Genomic DNA, 14028 nt, shown 5'->3' on the forward strand with positions numbered 1-14028 from the left:
GTGTTGAGTGTTGCCATGTTCCTCATTAGTGCAGTAGAATTGGGCCTACCCACGGGTGCTGCGTCGCTCCTCAGCCTGACTTTGACTACAAAAGACAAGATTTATGTGAAGATGGGCCCTCTTCAGTGCCTCTGGTGAAGAAGTGAAACATGTGAGGTATCCATTTCCCTCAGAGTGCCCCTAACTCAGCCCTGGCCATCTGATTGTTGTAAACTATTGCCGCAGAGGAGTAGATTGTGTCTACCAAGACAGTGGAGGGAATTCTTTCAGACGTAGAATACATGGCACACGGGGTGGGAGATCAGTGGATTGAGACGCTTGCCACACTTCCCTTGATTAAGTTAAAAATCAGCACATTCCTATTTGGCTGGCTAGGAAGAGAAGAATGAAGGTACGTGGGGAAAAGAGGAAACAGTGAAGAGTATTTGATGCCGAACTTCTACCTCACTCCCTTTCCCTTCTTTTCATCCCTCCTGCAGGTGTGAGGACATAAAAATTAAAAAATAAATAAATAAGTAAATAAATAAATAAATAAATAAAGGGAAAAGGGCCACTGTTGCAACATTTCATGTCTCCTAAGCAGGATTGCTAATACCTTCCCAGGGACCATTACGGCACGCTGCTGCGGTCCATTAATTGCCCAGCAGATGTTCGGCAGCCTTCTTTTAAAAATGTTTGAGCCAGAGTGTGCTGCTAGTGAGAGAGGCAATGCATAATTTGGTTTGTCTCCAAGGAAAAAGGGCTGTCTCCTTTCAGGAATTTACTGGCCTTATTTTGTTTTTCAAATTCAGTTCCCTGTTTGCTTTTATGGGAACACCAGGTAGGCACTTCTAGGTCTGGCTGTCACTAGAGACCAGATTGGGGTCGTTCGCCCCGTGCTCTACCCGGGAATTCATTAGCTTTGGTGCCTACCCAGAGCTCAACTTTGAACACAGTCCTTGTTTTGTTCTTAGTGATTCCCATGCTGCTCCCTTTCTCTTCAGTTCCTCTTGAGAGCTCAGCCACTCATGATGACTATGTTTCTGAATTCTCTTTGTGGAAAAAAAGGATTTGAAATAACACGGGAATAGGGCAAGAATGAGAGGCTGCTAAGGAGAAGTGGAGGGAGGCCTGTGACCAGAGTAGCTCTTTTTGGCTTTTGGGACCTGGAAGCATCCGTGTTTAGGGGACAAAGGCCGTGATGTTACACAGCTCAGAGAGTGGGAAAAAGGAGTAGAAATCGATCAGGCTGGGTCCTGGACTAGAAACACTGGTGTTTTGACTGAAGCGTACCTTTGCTCATGCTGTTCCCAAGCAGAATATTCCTCCCCAGTTTGCCACCCCTCTCCATTTCCTGTCTCTTGGTATTTTAAGACTCAACTCAATGCCAGCATTTGCATGGTGTCTTTCTAGAGACTTTACTAGAAGAAAGTGCTTTTACTACTTTTACTTTTATTGTCATCTGTCCCTTCTCTGAACTCACATGGATTTTTAAAACCTGTGTTTGTCTGATGATGATAATGATGATGGTAACCATTTACCCAGCAGAGAACTTGCACATATGAGGTGCTCAGTAACTATGGGTTTTATAAATAATTAGATGTATAATCAATCTATAATCACTAGAGATGTATTTGAAATCCCGTTCCCTCCATTAACCTTTGGGTTCGGTTGATTCCGTTGTGAACCTGTGCAACGGCATGCTGTTTTTTTACCAAACAACTGGTGAGGGGAGCCTTGCCTTCATGTATCCAACAAGCATCTGAGGAAAATGCATCTCAGCGTTTTTCTTATGTCAGGTATCCCTTCGGGAAGTATTATAATTGTTTATATACACATTGTGGGAAATAAGTAGGTCGAAGAAAAATTGGAGTTCTTTGTCTCGGAACAAGAGAACCTAGAGACGGAGCGAGAAGGAGGGCTATTCCTGAAGGAGACTGCAGCAGGTCTGCGTTATCAGCCTTTATTTCCCTGCCCTGGCCACTGGCTGGAGTGTTTCCCCACGTGGGAGAGCAGCCTCGCTTCATGGCAGAGCTCAGGGTCAACAGTTTAGACTGCACTCTCCTGACCTTATCAAACCAGACCTTCTTCACACCTTTTGTGACATCTCCCTGGAGCTCTCTCTCATCCATACTTTTACACTGCCTTTGATTTTTTGTTTGTTTATGTTGTTTTTATTTATCTATACTCTTCCATATTTTAAGCGCTATGATTTCATCCTAGGGAGTTTTTCCAGTAAGACTCTCAGGAAGGCTTCAAATCTGATGCAGAGCATTTGACCTCTGCAGGTACTTATGGAAAAACAAGCCTAAACTGTTAAGAAAATACCCTTGAAATGCCAGTAGTTTTCTCATTGCCCCTAGTAACTTGGAATTTACTCAAGGGGGAAGTCCGTTTCAGATTATCGTTTTATTCTTCACACAACTCTGTGCCTTACTTTGCAATTATGCCTTCAAAACTGGTTCATCTGGGGACGTGAGATGAGCTAGGACCCTCACTCCACACTGGCTCGACCTGAGGCACGAAAATGATTTGCATGAAACTTTACTAATTCTACATAAAGAAGATGAAGAATATTCCATGCAGAAGGCTCAAGAAAGATGAGCCTTAATGTTGACTATGAGTTCACCAAAGAAAGAGAACACAAGCATGCTGTATTGAGGCATTGACGGGCTATGTTGAGCAGAGGCAGGGCAAGGTGCTGTGTGGTTTCTGTACAAAACGATGCATAGTTTGGCTTGGTTTGGGGTCTCTTGATATATATCCTTAAATATTCCTAATTGGTGTATCTCATGAAGGTGAAATTATGAGCCGAGGAAAGAGAGAGGGATAAATTCAGGGAAATCAAACCTGCCATTATTTGATACTCCATTTATATTATAAACTGTTATTCATCGTGCACGCAGACTAATGCGACGACTCTCATTAATGCATCCTTGAAATTACAAGTATGATGAATATGGAAAAGGAAAGAAGGGGCAGATGGAAGGATTTTTTAAATAATAAATTTGGGCAACAGTCAATAATCCTTTCTCTTTTCAGCAAAGTATTTATGCATTTTACAAGAGGCAAGAGATGGTTATTGGATAGAGGTGGAGACCTAGAAGTAGGAGCCTCTTTTATGGTTGCCACAGATTAGTGGTTCATGTTGGATTTGATGTCATAAAGCATAGGAGTGGAAAACCCCAACTCAAGGCTGGAAATTAGAGGTTGAAACTCAACTAAGCCCAGGAGCAGACTGCACATTCAACTCAGAGCTTTGATTTACCACCTTTTAGCAGGTTCCTGGGTAGGAGGGGTCTGCTGATAGTGGATAGATCAAAGCCCTAATTGCTGGTACAAATCTTTCAAGCTACTTCACACCCTGTATCTTTGTTGCTGTGAGGACCCATGGTCATGAGTAAATTCGGTGATTATATTTGAGAGTGGGAGTGGGGGAAAGTAACTTAAAAATGTGTCGATTCTTTTGAGGTAGAAGAGGTAAGGCTCTGCATGAGAGTGGAAGTTACTCAGCCGCAAGCAAGGGGTAACACTGACATCTTATTGGAAAACACAACACCTAACTAGATTGATTCACGCTAAATTACAAACGACAGCACTACGGGGATGATTTGCATTTCACAGGAGTGATTTATTGGATAAATAAACTGAAATTTAGGTGGTAGGAGCTGCTCCATAGAGGACCTAGAAGGCATAGAGGGGCTGAAACTGATCCTTCCCTCAAAACAGGTATGATTGGAAAGACTCCATACAAGCCAGTGTAGACTACCCCAGTGATAAAGCAGCTCTTCTTGACCCCACTCTATGTTGCGATGATTTCGGCAGCTTCACAAAAATAGAGATTTTTCAGGACTCCCTGCACATACCCTGAATCCGAATCCCAAAGAGTGATACCTGGAAATCTGCATTTTTAACAATTTCCCCCAATGATGCGTATACAGCCAGGCCTGTCCCCAGGCTCACCAAGCTCTCCAGTAGAACATTGCACAGACACAGCTCCATCTGCATAACGAGGGGAGGTGCGCACATGCATGTCTATCACCAGCAATAAATCCGATTTACAGCTCAGGGCATCCACTAAAATAGAGGCATGCATTAAAAAAGAAGGGTCTGTGATATTAAATGTAGGAGGAAATTAGTAATAAACATTAAAATCTAATTTTTCTGCATATCTGGAGCCAACCTAGTTGGCAGAATGGGTAGATGACAGTGGGAGGAAGGGGAAAAAAAAATAGAACATGTCTCTGAATCTGAGATCTACTGTATCCGTAATGTAGATGAACGGCCAAGGCCAGCCAAGAGCTGTGGCCGTGAGGCACATGATTAAGGTGTGAACTAGAATCTTAGTGGCAGATGTAATTGAAGAGCCATGAGTTTTATGAAAGTTGAACAAATTATATTATCTAGATGCTATTAATGTGTAGTGTGAGCAGAAAATGATACATCGGCCTCTCACTGTGGTTTTGCATGTGTTAGAGAATCAGGGTGCTCTTCCAAAGTTTTGGATACATATGATAAAAAATGTGACAGGTTAATATTTCTCAAAGGAAGAGCCTCAAATTCCAGGTTGAATAAAAAAGAAAATTTAATACATAGTAACCTCTCACCGCCTCCTGTCTGTCTAGCAGTCACCTGATTTAAGCTGTTGGGTTTAGGAAAGCTGTCCTTTGTCAAGGGTATGTGTGGGTTTTTAATAAAACCGTTATCTTGTGTGATCTTGTCCCTCCATGGTTGCTGCTGACTGGTTCAATTTCTTTCCTTTTTTTTTTTTTCCTTGGTGTAATAAAAAGATATTATCACAGAGATATTAGAGAATTAATATTTCCGGGCTTCAGTTGCTACCCTTGGATATGTTATGAGGAAATGTGGGAGGGGATGAGGAACCAGAATTTCAGCCTAGGTCAGGATACATCATGAATTCTGCCTGACAGTTTCACATTGAGAAAGATCCTTTCCACTTGAAGGCAGAATTAGCATTAGTCGAGAAGCTTTAGGAAATACAATATAATCTAAGCCACATCATTATGGATGCAGATGCCACATTGTGGAGTTGTGGGGCTCTGAACTGTAAAGTGAAATAAATTGTTGCAATAACATTTTCCATTTAGGGATGAAATTAGTACTAGTAAAATTCTTCCATAGCCAATAAATTCATCTGTCCCTTTAGTCTCTGGTTGCCTTGTTATCTACACAGTTATCATTTATAAGTCTTTGTGAATAAAGTCACCCTAGTAGTATTTTTCCTTTCTTCTACTTTTTTGCCCCAGATAGATAGATAGATAGATAGATTTTTTTTTTCCCTCTGCAAATATTTAGGCTGTTTCAAATCATGTGGATCCATTGGCTTTCGAAAACTACTAAGCCATTATGGTGTTATGGCAGGTAAAAACAGGTGCCAAGATATATAAACATACCCCTTTCCCCAATGCAGTTACATGAAGGTGGTACTTTCGTAAATATACCAGGGGCCAGCCATGAAGTTGCTCTTTAGCTTTTCATAGGTCCTTTCTTCATCTTTTTTTTCCTAAGATTTTCTGGGCCCATAAAAAAGCCTTAAATATCTACATGATAACTGGCCTGAGTTGGCCCAGCCTGAGGGTGTTTCTAAAACCTCTTGGGTGGAAATGGTCAAGGGGGAGTGATCAGATGAACCATTCAGAGACAGGGTACAAACATGCATCACATTGGAAATAGGTAGAAGTAATAAGTAGTTAGGATCCATGAGATACATTTCCCCAAGGGAATGGCAAGGCACATAGTCCAGAGCAATTGGCAGGAAACAGAAGGCAGGAGAACACATATCAAAGACAAAGAAGACACCAGAACCTAGGACAAGCTATCCTTTAGACACTAAGTTTCTTGTATCTAGAGTGACGAGGACTATTCTGGATTATATCTATAGTGTGTGCATAAACTTATATAGACTTCTTTTCATTAGTAAAGTGTTTTGGTTTAGAAGAGAATAGTTAGGATTATCTTGCTTATATCCTACCACCCTGCCAGTGGGGGCAGAGGTTCATAGCAAGAACTGAATAATGTAGAGCCCAAACATAAGAATTGCTAATTGGATGTTTAACCGGTTGAAAGAGAGTGTTTTGAATAGAGAAGCTATTAGTAAGCTATTGCCGTGTAACAAAGACCACCCAGAAATTCAGTGGCTTAACAGTGAGCGTTTATTATTGCTTTTGAGTCTATGAATCAGTTGGATGGTCCTGGTTTTATCTGTGCTCATTGTGCGTCTGCAGTCAGCTATGGATCATTAGGTAGGGCGTTCTAGTGGTCTTAGCTGGGCTGCCCCAGGTGTTGGGCGTCTGCTAGCTCTAGGCTGCTCTAGAAAAGCCTTGATTAGGATAATTACAGTCTCCTCCAGTGGTCTGTCATGCTTTATCAGGCTACTCTGGATGTGTTCAAACGTGACAATGACAGGATTCCAAGAGAGAGAGCAAAAGTGCAGAGGCCTTGAAGCTCACAGTTGGCACACCCTCATTCCCTTTTCATTCCATGGCCGTGTGATGTTGTAGCCCTAGCCCAGGTTCAAGGGATGAGGAAACAGATTTCACCTCTTGGTGCGAAAAGCTTCACACTCAAACTGTAGAAGGCTTGGACTGAGCGAGAGGTAGAGAACTGACCCAGCAATGCAATCAATCTCCACAAGGCTGAACACTCCCTTAGGGGCAACTTGAAATGCATTTAGGTATCTCTCAGGCTCTCCTGAAGTCATAACCAGATTAGACTATTATTAGCAGTCGAGGGGTGTGTTTTTGTTTTGTTTTACTTTTAGTGACCCAGAGAATATAAATGTCGGGCATGCTCTAAAGATAAGGACTCGATGCTTTAGGAATGATAGTAGGTGGGACCTAACATGCAGTGCTCTCAAACTGGTATGCATAACAATGACATTTGTAGCATGTTACATGTACGGATTTCTGGGACTGATTCTCAGAGACATAATTTTTTTTTTCAAGTGAAGCCTAAGAGACTGCATTTTCACACATTCTCCAGGTGTTTCTGATTCAGGTAGTCTGTAAACTTCTACTTTGAGAAACACTTTCCAAAGTAAGCAGGATGTCTTGTTGACTTTCAACCCTAGAAAACCAAAATGCATCTTTCCCTTGCTGTCTGTCAATTACAGTGATAAGTTTGGTCTTTGAGGTACTCAGGGTTGTCATTACTTAGCCAGGTGACCTAAACTCCATGACTGGATGTTCTGGAAGACTCATCTTCAGTTTAAAACACTGCTCCACTAGTCAGTAGAGCTTCCCAGGAATTCTCATACTGTCTGGCCCATAGGCCTGCAGGATCAGGGCTTGATCCCAGTAGGGTATGACAATCCTTAAGACTCTCATGATTGGGTTTAGATTTGAACTGACAGAAAGGCCTGTTGGTCAAGAAGAGAGTGCTTTTAGGGGCACCTAGGTGGCTCAGTTATTAAGCATCTGCCTTCAGCTCAGGTCATGATCCCAGGGTCCTGGGATCAAGCCCCGCATCAGGCTCCCTGCTGAACAGGGAGCCTGCTTCTCCCTCTGCTGCTCCCCCTGCTTGTGTTCCCTCTCTCTCTGTGTCTCTCTCTGTCAAATAAATAAAATCTTAAAAAAAATTTTTAAGAAAAGAGTGCTTTGTAAATGAAAACCTTTTGCTCTTTCTGTTTTTTTTTTTAAGATGTTATTTTTCTATCTATTTATTTATTTGAGACAGAGAGAGAGAGAGAACAAGCAGGGGGAGGGCCAGAGGGAGAGAGAAGCAGACTCCCCACTGAGCAGGGAGCCCAATGTGGGGCTTGATCCCAGGACCCGGAGCTCATGACCTCAGCCAAAGGCAGACGCTTAACCGACTGAGCCACCCAGGCGCCCCACTCTTTCTGTTTTCTAAATAAATTCTGTCGGTGCCATTCCCATATCACTAATTTCTGGAAAAGAGATTTCAGACCACATGGACTTTGTGATATTCAAAGTTTATAACTAAAGCCCAGTGTAGTTCTGCTTTCGAGGCAGGAGAGTCAAAAAGAAATTCAGGATGTGGCACACTTGCTTTTGTAAGTTACTCGGCTGCACTAACTTCTGGATTAGAACTATAGAAATGAATTAGAAATGTAGTTCAGTGTCCTTAGTGCAGGTAGAAATTCTCCAAGAAAGTCCTTTTGCTCGAATGAGAGTGAACACAAAGAGCATAGTTTCACCAGCCGATGCCACCATTTTGTTGACTTTGCAACTTGGAAATAAACCAGATAAAGGGGCAAGGCTGCAGCAAAAGGGAAAGTGGTACCCAGGGTAAATCTTTTCCTCAAGCATGTTGTGTGGGACATTGGTCTGCAAAGGGTCTGTGGCCATATGAGTCTGGGAAACACTATGGTAGAGTTAAATTAGTTTCTCTCCTGCAGGACTGCTGTGAACTTTTTTTTTTTTTTTTAAGATGTATTTATTTATTTTAGAGGTTGGGGAGGAGCAGAGGGAAAGGAAGGGAGATAATCCCAAGCATGCTCCACACCCAGTGCAGAGCCTGAGGCGGAGCTTGATCCCACAACCCTGAGATCATGACCTGAGCCAAAACTAAGAGTCGCACACCCAGCTGACTGAGCCACCCAGGTGCCCTACGACTGCTGTGAAGTTTCAGTTACTGATGAGCATTGCAAATCTCCAAGATGGAGAATACTGTATATACCATTTCCCAAAATTATCTAACCACCCTTTTGTCATCTTTTGGGGCTTATTTTCTGTAGAATACAATAGCAATGATATGACAATGTTACAAATACTGACCATGTCCTATGTGCTGGACACTATGCCAAGTGCTATAAAGATCCCACCGTGTTTTATTCTCAGAACTTTCTAGAACAAGCACTTAGTGTTATCTCCATTATGCAGATGACGAAACTGAGGTTCAGTTTAAGTCACAAGTGGCAGACTCAACATCTGCTTCTCAAAAGGGACCATATCAACTTCTTGACCCCAGACATGGAGTTCTGAGATTGCTCTCGTGCCCACAGGCTGTGAGCATTTATTTATATATATACCAGTTGCTTTTCACAGAAAGACTGTTGTCCTTACGGTAAGCAGTGCTGTTTCTATAATCAACCTAGATCCTCATGAATAAAACATACTAATTCAGTGCATTTCTCAGTCCTCCCAGGATTTCTGAATCAGTGTCTGCCAGCACCCACACTTATAAATGTGAAGTTAGTGGCACCTGGGTGGCTTCGTCAGTTAAGTGTCCCAACTCTTGATTTGGCTCCAGGTCATAATACCAGGGTTGTAAGGATCGATCCCCACATCCAGCTCTGCGCTGGGCATGGGGCCCGCTGAAGATTCTCTCCCCTCCCCCACTCCCTCTCTTAAAAATTACAAAAAGAAGAAAGAAATGTGGAGTCACCCACAGTACTGACATATCCATGCTTTACTCTGTATGGATAATGACAAGTAAACTGCTCAGCATTTTCCTTCACCTTCTACCTTGTTTAGGCTGCATCTGGAGAGGGATTAATTTATGCTAATTCCATACAACAAGCTAAAGCCCATTTATCACAAGTTTCCGTTCCTCAGCAGAATACACTCAAACGCACCTAAGTGCCGGGCACACGAAGATAGCGCAGCTGCTGCCGTATGTACAGCAGTAATAGGCCCGTTTCTATTCAGGGGCGGGTCAGCGAGCAGCCCCGCGGAACGAGCGCGCAGGGCAGTGGCGTCCGCTCTCTCCCTGCTCTGCTGCCGCTGCCCGCCTGCCCGCCCCTGAGCCTGAGCGATGCAGAGATGGGGGAGCAGACGGCCACGCTGTAGATCTCAGGATACAGAAGCTCATTTTCCCAAAATACTATGCTAATTACTTACCAGTGCTAATGCAGCTTGTGTACAAATGATGTTTTAAGTAGGAACGATTTAGAATTGTATGATAGAAACTTATGATGTGGAGAAAGAAGATGAGAAAGAGAAGGGAAATTGTGTGTGTGCGTGTGTGTGTGTGTGTGTGTGTGTGTGTGTGTGTTTGCTTTCTCTTTTAGCAAGAGCCTGGCCAAAGCAATTTCCTCTCTTTACTTTTCCATTTATTTCAAATGCCAGCCCTTTCAAGCAGGCTTAGTATCCCTCCTGGTTACTCCACAGCCCCGATCTCTGCTTGTTCTGAAAGAGCGTGCAGCTAGGAATTGCAAGTTTAGCTAATAAAGCTGACCTGCCTCTAACCATCCTAAACAGAGAGGCCCTCCCTCCGTCTGCATTTGTTCCCTGCCAAGCTAAGGGTTTGCGTTCGAAGATTACCTATAAAATATCTTCCCCTTTTTATTCCCTGGCATGTGATAACAGTATTGTGATAACGTCAAGAGAGAGAATGACCTAATCTTTTAGAGTTACAGATGGAATTACTTGATGGCTAAGATTTGCTTGAGAATCATCCAGCGGTTGGGGTTATGAGGACTGGATGGGGATAAAAATAAAACAATATTGTCTGTGGGTTGATGTTTGTGCTGGGTACCTTCCTCTACGCACAGTTACCGCACACGTACATGCATGTATATGGATGTGCGCACGCTTGTCACCCAGCTGGGAGAGTGTAGGCTTTATGATTCTAAGTAGTCCTTTTAAGACTTGATCATTTTTTAACTTGGGTCACTTAATTTGCTTCTCACACTATAGTTTTCACCCTAGTCCCCACTCTCAGAAATGTGTTTTTAAATTTCCGGTATCTTCCACTGAACTTAGCTCCATGTGTGCGTTTGTGGTAGGACTTGGGTTCAAGTCTTGTTCTTCCACTTCCTAGTTCCAAGTCCTTTGGAAGGATATTAACCAGTGAGAGCCTCACTGTTTGCATCTCTTCAGCAGAGGTCACAGCCCTGCCTTCTGTTTGTGGAAGTCAGTTTTGATAATGTCTATGAAAAATGGCAGGTGTCCCCTTCCTTGGTGACATCCTACCAATCATTGTGTGAGTTTGAAGTATTTCTGGGCTCCTTTGCTGATGGCACTGTGTTGGCCTAAGTAAAAGGAGGATACTTTTATTTTCTCATTTTGACCTGGAAGCACGTGTGCCTTGGGTATCTGCCTGCGGCCTCCTCACACACAGACTCACCCGCGGGCCCTGCACGGCGTAAGTGCTGCTTGACGTAGGAGAGAGAGAATCACAGGGATTGCTTAATTTTCCTGCTTCCTAAAAGCCGATTCTACTACTAAAACAACTAAACCTGTTTTCTGAGAAAGAGGGTTTGACCTGTATCCCAGAAAAGCGATTTGGCGTCTGGTACGTGCTCTCCAGTTGCGTCAAGTGGCTGGAGCGTAACCTGACAATAAGCAGGCAGAGCAGAAGCAGCCTCAAGTCTTGCTGGGGTCCTTCAGGACACAGGCACCGCTTCTTGAACTTTTGCACCCAGGAGACCGGAACGTTGCCTTCTTGGCTCTCAACGGAGAAAAGCCACAGAACATGGTGCTTGAAGGTCGCCTACCTTTCTGAGTATCAGACTTTACTTAAATGGGGAAGGTAAAGTTCAGCACCCAGGCCTTCTGAGGTGTGTATGCGGCTTGCCTCTTATGCTTCAGCTGCGCTCTTTTTGCAACATGTCAGTTTTTTGAGAGGGTAAAAATTAATTGCAAACAAAGTCCTTAGAGCAGCACAGATTTGACCCCAAGATTGAGGAGGATTTGGAGGTGGAGAGAGAAGCTCCCGAGAGGTGCGGTCTAAGGTAAACTCAGGGAGGGAGAACCTTCTGTGGATGCAGAGAGGAGCACCCCGTGCATCTGAGAGGCCGGTGCCTCCTGCCACAAGCTGCTGTCAGGGCTTTGGGAAGGCAGCGCGACAACACGGGGTCGCACACCCCTCCGCTTGCACCACCGTGGCTGCTCTCCTGAAATGCTCCCCTAGCCATCAGTTGCCTGTGTGCCGAAAAGATAAGCGTGCTCCGTTCCCCTCCAGTCCTTCGTCTCACGGGACAGTTGCAGGGACAGGAGCAGATCATTCATAAAAATATTCCTCTTGGTTTTTCTGGTGATGTGCGTTGCTTAGTGAGAGAAAAGCTTGCACTCAAAGTATAGGAAAATTTAATAATTATAGTCTTTTAAATATTGATTAAAAAGGAGAGCAGCAGCAGTAGTAAGAAAGGCTGATACTTATGGCAGACTTCATACGTGTCCAGCACTGTCATCAGTGCTTTGCGTACGCGAACTCACCCGGTGCTCGCACAGACCCTTGTTCTCTCACCACGTAAGCCCGTTAAGGTGAAAGCCCTTGCCTAGAATCGCGGGCCAGCGCGGTGGCGCGGGCCTGCCCTCGAGCAGTCTGGCTCCAGCGCCCGCTGCGCTTCCTGAATAGCCCAGCTGGAGCGTTCTGGGGGCCGGGCCAGGCTCCGATGCCCCCCGATGCCAGCCATGTGACACACATCTGTGCGTAGGGCCCCCGGGGTGTCCTGTGCGAAGAGCGTCAGCATCTTACGGAGTCAGGCATGCCCGTGACCGTGCCCTGTGTTCTCCCCTAGCCCCACTGGTGGACCTCACTCCGGCCCACAGCGGATCCGCCATGCTGATGCTGCTCTCGGTGGTGTTTGTGGGGCTGGCCGTGTTCGTCATCTACAAGTTTAAAAGGTATGTGGCCCTCCGTCCACGTCTCCCCTCCCCCTTCCTCCTCCCTGACAGGTTCGGAAGCACGTGGTGCCGTGATGTACGTCTCCGTGCATTGCAATGATGCTGTCTGTTAATGTTTTAGGAAGATCCCGGGGATTAATGTTTATGCCCAGATGCAGAATGAGAAAGAACGAGAGCTGGTCAGTCGGGTCAGTCACACTGAAAGCAGGGCCCATACCCCTCAGACTGAACTAAGGAGGCCTGGCCAACCGCTAGGTGAGAAGGTGGAATGCCAGCTCATAGGTAAATGATTCCCGGCAGCCATCAGCTGCTCGGCCTGGGTAGTCAATGGCCGACTCTGTCTAACCCCTTTCTGGCTTGACGTAACCACTTCCTCCTGCTCTAACATTCCTGAGAGAAACAGCTGAGATGTCTCTTTCCCTGCTTCCTTCCTTTGGAACGAGGGGGAGGGAAAAAGCCTTCTTGCTCCTATGTAGTGTTTTTTTCTCTCTCGTGACTTTATTCCTCCTTTTGCAAAATCTCTTGCTTTAAAATACGGGGCTTCCAAATGTTCGTGGGCAAAGAGCAGAGCGTTGGCTCTAACAAAGTACAAGAAGGAGGCCTCAGAGGCTGGACCTGGTGATGTGGATGGAGGGCCGAGCAGGGTAGGGAATGACAGGGTAGGACAGGGCCACCTGGCCTCAAGACAACTTTTCGGAGGGCACATTGCTCCAGAATGCTTGTACAGAAGCGACATCATGAGACAGAATAGAGGAGAGCCAAGTCAATCACCCTGGAATTTTTTCTTTAATTAGCAGGAATCTAAAGACTGCTCCCCCCCCCCAAAGGAAACATGGAACCTGAGAATTTTGAGGACAAGAGGCAGAAAGTTTGCAGAACATCCCAGGAGTGAGGTTTCCTGAGAGAGATCCCTGGAGGGTTAGCCTGTTACAGAGCAGATGGGCAGATTTCTTCCTCCTGTTTAGCTGTCCCCTGGCAGAAGTCTTACAGTGGACCTTATCATGTATCAGTGGAGCGCTCTCTCTCTCTCTCTCTCTGCCTGCGAAGTGAGCTGGGAATCCAACAGCTATGTCTGGAGCCTCAGGCTTAATTGCTAAGTCCTACTATCTGTGGCAGAGGAAAATTTCCAGGGAGTTAGACAACCCCGTGGAGCCACCATTGTGATCCATGGCTGGCCTTGTTTCCTCCTGTCCGTTGGTGTCAGGACTTGAAGCTGTAATGTTGCCACCTCAAATCCTGCATTGCTGACCAAGAGGGCTACATTACTAGATAACCATTGGTGCCTCACTCTAATGTCAGAATACCAAACCTTCTAGAAGGCCGCTACCTAAGATTTTTAACCTGTTACTTAGAAAGGGGAAGGAGCACCTAAATGGAAACACAGCCCTCTCTTTAAGTGGATGTGGAAGAGTTCTGTGGTGGTACTGGGGGAAATTTCAGTGCAGGGCCTGGCTTGTCTCGGACATAATAATACCAGCTGGAGCCACATCTGGGGTCC

The 14028-nt window shown here is 44.9% G+C and overlaps 1 protein-coding gene across 4 annotated transcripts in view; it reads left to right on the plus strand.

Annotated features, from left to right (window-relative positions):
• The window catches only part of SORCS1 (sortilin related VPS10 domain containing receptor 1), a 485001-nt gene that overhangs the window by 464826 nt on the left and 6147 nt on the right, over nt 1-14028 (plus strand). For 2 of the 4 annotated variants that reach the window (XM_040624056.1, XM_008686657.2), the window contains exons 25-26: nt 12425-12530; nt 12652-12812. In XM_040624056.1, coding sequence (XP_040479990.1) covers nt 12425-12530; nt 12652-12812 — 267 coding nt within the window. The remainder of the gene's footprint in view (nt 1-12424; nt 12531-12651; nt 12813-14028) is intronic. The other 2 variants (XM_040624058.1, XM_040624057.1) reach the window with 1 other exon arrangement.

The sequence above is a fragment of the Ursus maritimus genome, unplaced genomic scaffold, assembly GCF_017311325.1.
Source record: "Ursus maritimus isolate PB19 unplaced genomic scaffold, ASM1731132v1 scaffold_7, whole genome shotgun sequence".
NCBI classification, from domain to species: domain Eukaryota; kingdom Metazoa; phylum Chordata; class Mammalia; order Carnivora; family Ursidae; genus Ursus; species Ursus maritimus.